The 5,938-nt window shown below is 37.5% G+C and overlaps 1 protein-coding gene across 1 annotated transcript; it reads left to right on the plus strand.

Moving 5' to 3' along the window:
- Positions 1 to 3,623: 3,623 nt before the first annotated feature.
- On the plus strand, positions 3,624 to 5,938 carry LOC103433724 (rust resistance kinase Lr10-like). The gene is made up of 2 exons (XM_008372000.4): positions 3,624 to 4,552; positions 4,698 to 5,938. Exons 1-2 carry the CDS (start codon positions 4,186 to 4,188, stop codon positions 5,822 to 5,824), a joined length of 1,494 nt encoding a protein of 497 aa, XP_008370222.3. The 5' UTR covers positions 3,624 to 4,185; the 3' UTR covers positions 5,825 to 5,938.

The following is a 5,938-nucleotide window of genomic DNA, read 5'->3' on the forward strand; positions in this document are numbered from 1 at the left end:
TGAAATCATTGAAGTGGACGTGGATGCTGGGTACTTAACACTCAAGGAAATCAGTCCAAGAATGAAAACTCTCTTTTCATTTGCTATCCAATTTTTTGGAATTATGTGTGTTGTCCAATGGATTATTCTTTTTTTATTAAATTTCTAAGGAAAATGAGCATAAGGCGTAAAAGTTGAACTAATGAAATTTCAACGATTTGGAAAGGGATTATGAGTTTGCCACGCCACGAAAAACTATATTAGAGAGAGATGAGACATTTTTTAGAAGAAAACCTCATTTTCTAAGTGGTACACGCAACTTGATTAGAAGAAAAGTCATAGTATTTTATTTACTTCCAACTCTTTGGGGAAGAGAGTGCAAGTTTCCAATGGAATATGGGATGAAATTTCTACATAACTATATATGACAAAGAAAGAAGTCTTAAGTTTCTAAGTGGTGAGGCTTCTAATTGTGTGAGTTTGTTGAGAAATGAAGATGAACATGAATATTGATATTGATGTGAGTTAGTGAACAAGTTGCTTCGATCTCCTTTGGCCCTCTAATAAGATAATATCGGAAAACAAGTTGTTACTAATATTTTTTTAAGTGTCACTAGTCTCGCCCTATTGTCTTATTTTTTTCATCCACATTATAATCTCACCCATCATAAAAAATTAAAAATAAAAAACTCTATTTTCCCACCCACCCTTATTCCTAATATAACCTTTTATATATCTCTAAATTCTTTTAGATTTTATCTATTAGAATATATATATATATACACACACACACACACACACCTCAACAAAAAAATGATAAAAATTAGTTAACCATCCCAATTCCAAAACCGTAGAAGCAACATAATTCCAAACCCCATCTGCACCACGATCCTCAATACGGCAGTCGTACCAACACCCAAGCTCCACCCCATCCAACCTTCGCAACAACTGCATTCCCTTCTCTGAATGTATGAGAACAAGAAATACATTTTTTTTTCATCGTGTCTGGAGTAGCCAAGGAGGAGAAAAAGAAGTAGAAGCAAAACAATAAATCACACTAGAAGAGTCACTTTCAATCCATAAATTTTGCCAAGCATGCGCGTCAGCCAACTCCACAGCACGGATGACCGCATGAAGCTCCGCATATAAAGAAGTATGATGTCCCAAGCTCAAGGAGAAATCCCTAAGAAAATAACTCGCAGAATCTCGAAAAACCCCACCACAAGCTGCAGGACCTGGGTTACCTTTAGCGAGGTTTTCCATATTCACTTTGACCCAGGAAAATGAAGGGGGATGCCAAGGAACGTGAACTATGGAATGAGCTTGACAAGACTCAGCCGAGATTCGAAGAGAGATTAAGAGTTGTTTATCCAAAATACCACGTACATGATCATGAGTGAAAACTCCAACCTGCCTAATCCATGCCAAAGTGGAACGACAAATGTGTGCAAAGGAATGAGGCTTACTAATACATGTACCGGATTGGTAGACTAAGACGTACGGTAAGATTTTTGATAACCAGAGAAGATGAACACTGTCAATGTCGTGACAAAATTTATCCAAATAGATCCAAACACTCAGGAAGTTTCATATGCAGATCTAGAGCTAATTTCCTTTTTTTATCTTATAGTCATTACGTAAAATGTATATGCATATTTCTAGATGCATACACACCAATGTACATAATATTAACTCCTTTCAAGTAGTCATTTGCAAATTTATTTCATGTGCCATTTGTAATGCTCATGTGGTACATTTCTAATATCTTATATATAACTTTTTGTGATCCGTTTCTTCATCACTATGCCTAAATACCTTTAGAATTTGGTAATTTCCTCACCCCAAACAAACCCTAACACTCTGTTTAGATATGGTAAAAAAACTCGAAATTTCATTTAAACTCGAAATTTCATTTAAACTCGAAAATTTAGGGATGGGAAAGAAATTTTCCCTTATTTGGCACTTGTAGCGAGAGAAAAAGGCAAATTCTAAGGGAAAAAAGTTGAAATAGGGGATGAAGATTTTCCGATTTTAATTTCATCTAAATAGGTGTAATTTCACAATTCCAACTACGACGAGAATCACAAATTCATATGTAGGAAAATCTTGCAAGCGCAAAACTTTACAATTAGGGCACCAAAATTTCATGATAAAACCTGATAAGGGTTTAGGGCTGCATCTTTCACTCTACTAACTCTCCAATCTTCAAAGAGATTTTCGGCTCATGCATCATCTTCTTGCTTTTGTTAGAGGTCAGCGCCTCTAATATCTTCTTTCTTGAATTATTTTAGCTTTTCGGGTATACTCTTTAAGCCAATTGTGAATTTTTGCTAATTATTTTTATTTTCTGATAGTCATAAGTTTGTTGTGCTTGTTTTCTTTCTTCCGATTGAATTGTGTGTTGGTTGGATCTGTGACACAATTTTCAGTTTTTTTATGGATTTTGCTGCTAGTTCTTTGTTATAAATATTTTGCTTTTGAAGGTTAACAATAGCCAAGACTGAATAGGATGATTTTGGCGTTAATTACTATCTCATGGTACCATACCACCACACGCCAAAGCCACCATCACATCATCATCGCCGCCACCACGAGCCCATAGGACAACAAAAGCTTGGAGCTTGGGTGGCAGAGGAGATAGCACCACACGCCAAAGTCACCATCACATCATTATCGTCGCCACCACGAGCCCATAGTAATGGACTTGGATTGTCTGCCCTCCTAGTTGTGGTGCCCTTCCATGCCCTCCTATTTTGTACGGTCACGGTTAAGCCACGTCAATATTTTATATTAATTTTTTAATGAGATAATAAGACAAAAAATAATTAAAATATAAAATATTGACGTGGCTTAACCGTGACCGCACAAAATAAGAGGGCATGGAAGGGCACCACAACTAGGAGGGCAGACAATCCAAGTCCCATAGTAATCGGCATAAAATCATTAGCCTTAAACGCCGCCAGGGGTTTCCGCCGACTGAGAAAAAGATAAGATTTGTGAACACCGAGGTCATATCGATGGCATCATATCAAAACTGAAATCTTTTAATCATCCTCATCATTACAGCTATCCACAAATTGAAGCAACGAATTGGGCAAGTGTGCAACAAATTTCCAATGTGGGTTTAATGAGGTTTGTAGTTAAAGAGGGATGCAATTTAAGGATCTGTTCTTGTAATTTTATCTGTTCACTTTTGCTTTATTTGTTTTTTGGTTGCATTGCCTCAAAAACCTTGTGCTTATACATGTATACAGAACTTTTGGTTAAAACAAAAAGTCACATATACCGTAATTATTTAAATTTTGTTGCATATCACAATATATCTTTGTTCATACATTCAAACAAGCATGGCAAATACCGAGGAGGAACATAGGAAAAAAATTAAAATTATTGTTACAATTGTATATTTTATTGACATGGTCATGCATTGGTATAGTAAGAGTTTCCTTGTCATAGAATTTTCAAATGATTGGGATCAAGAAAGACAACATTTTTGAAACTGATTATTCTCACCACACAGTAGAAACAATTTTTTTAAAAGCATAGCAATACCAAACTACTACTGTCATTCTCCTTGGCGCTATATTTTTCCTTAGCGCCATAAGTTTGCTAAGGTGAAGAACCAGCGTCCATTAATTTCCATATGGAGAGAGAAAGAGAGAGAGAAGACCAAGTAGTCTCATAATATAGGTGGTGTTAAATCACCTTCCGTGAAGTTGCAATGGTGTTTGAAACAGTTAGTCAACGGAAAAGACAGAATTGTGTATTATAATGCTATCTCGCTATCCCTCTTTCGTTAATGGAGGGCACCGTATAAATGTATAATTACTACATATATATCTCTGCTCAATTACAAAAAGAAAAATCCATGCGCATTATTTTTATTATTATTAGCTTAGAAATGCAGAAATTGTTCATCTCTTCCCTTTATGTGTGCCCGGACTGGTTTTCTTCAAACTAGTTGGAACAAGCCAATATGTGTGCCCGGAATCCAAGTGTGGCGATGATCAAGGCCCGGCTATCCAATCCCCATTGCGCATCAGCGTCACACATCAGTGTGGAAATCCTGGGCTTGAATGCAATGGGGGATATGAGCAGCAAATACTAATAAAATCATTTGTCAAACACATAGATTACAAGCGTCAGGAAATCCAAGTATATGATCCAAGCAACTGCCTGCTGCTAAAGCTTGCTGAAATCACAACCATGCCACCCTCTCCCTTCTACTTGACAAATTTTAGAAACCTTAACCTTACCTTATTCAGTTGTCCTACTTCTGTTGCAAGAGATATGGATTTGTATCAAGTCCCCTGCCTCGGCGACCCTAGCAGCAGAATTTATGCCATTGATTCTACATACGAATTAGAAGATTTCTTCCAGAATCTACAATCTTGTTCAAAGATGTATGATGTTTTATCAGTTCCATTTGGCGATTGGGCGGGTAATGGCCGTGTTCTTCAATTCAAATGGTCGAAACCAAATTGTACAGAATGTGAAGCAGAGGGAAAGAGGTGTAAATGGAAGAACAATGGCACCAACAGTGAAATTGAATGTCAACACGTGAGCAAACCAAGTAAGGAGAACATTTTATATTCATTGCTAATTTTAAACATCGTTATATTTATGTCTCAGTAAGTATTATTTGAAGGATGTTGTCCGATCCATATTTCTGAGGATATTAATTGTCATTCTCAATTTAATTTGCAATTCTTTTACAGGCAACACATGGAAATTAGTGGTTACAGGTGGAGTCCTGGGTTCTTTGCTTCTTGTTCTACTGATGATTGCAGCATATCGGGTATATAGAGCTGATAGAAAGGAAAAAGAGAGCCAATTAAGAATTGAAAGATTCTTGGAGGATTACAAAGCACTCAAACCAAGCAGGTATTCGTATGCAGATATTAAGAGGATTACAAATCAATTCAAGGACAAGTTGGGCGAAGGAGCCTATGGAACTGTCTTCAAAGGAATGCTCTCTTCTGAATTCTTTATTGCTGTCAAAGTCCTCAACAGTTCCAAGGGAGATGGGGAAGAGTTCGTAAATGAAGTGCGAACGATGGGTCATATCCACCACGTCAACGTGGCTCGCTTGGTTGGATTTTGTGCTGATGGATTTATACGAGCTCTTGTTTACGAGTTCTTCCCCAACGGTTCCCTGCAGGATTTCATTTCATCAGCAGATAGTAAGAATTCATTTCTTGGTTGGGATAAGCTGCAAGATATTGCCCTAGGCATAGCCAAAGGAATTGAATATCTTCACCAGGGATGCGATCTACGAATCCTGCATTTCGACATCAAACCCCATAATGTTTTGCTAGACCAAAACTTCACTCCAAAAATTTCTGATTTTGGTTTGGCCAAGTTATGTTCCAAGGATCAAAGCTTGGTGTCCATGACTACAGCTAGGGGGACCATGGGCTACATTGCACCTGAAGTGTTCTCCAGGAATTTTGGAAATGTGTCTTACAAGGCAGATGTCTATAGCTTTGGAATGCTATTGCTTGAGATGGTAGGAGGAAGGAAAAATATTGGTTCAACCACGGAGAACACTACAAATGAAATTTACTATCCACAGTGGATTTATAATCTTCTAGAGGAAGGGGATGACCTACGAATCCATACTGGGGAAGAAGAAGATGGTAAAATTCCAAGGAAACTTGCAATTATAGGGCTATGGTGTATCCAATGGCACCCGTCAGATCGTCCTTCCATGGAAACAGCGGTTCAGATATTAGAAGGAGGAGGAGAAAGCTTGACAGTGCCGCCTAATCCCTTCATGCCTACGGGTCCTACAACTAGAAATGCAAGACGCCTAGAGCTAGAAGCAATTGCTGAATTAGAGTAAAATGTAATATGCAAATGTATAGTAACATTCGCATTGAATGTGTAATGATTCAAACCTATGGGATATTTTGATAACTATTTCGTTTTGGTACCAACCAAAAGAAGTTTGTTTCCA

This window comes from Malus domestica, chromosome 02 (genome assembly GCF_042453785.1).
Source record: "Malus domestica chromosome 02, GDT2T_hap1".
Classification (NCBI taxonomy): domain Eukaryota; kingdom Viridiplantae; phylum Streptophyta; class Magnoliopsida; order Rosales; family Rosaceae; genus Malus; species Malus domestica.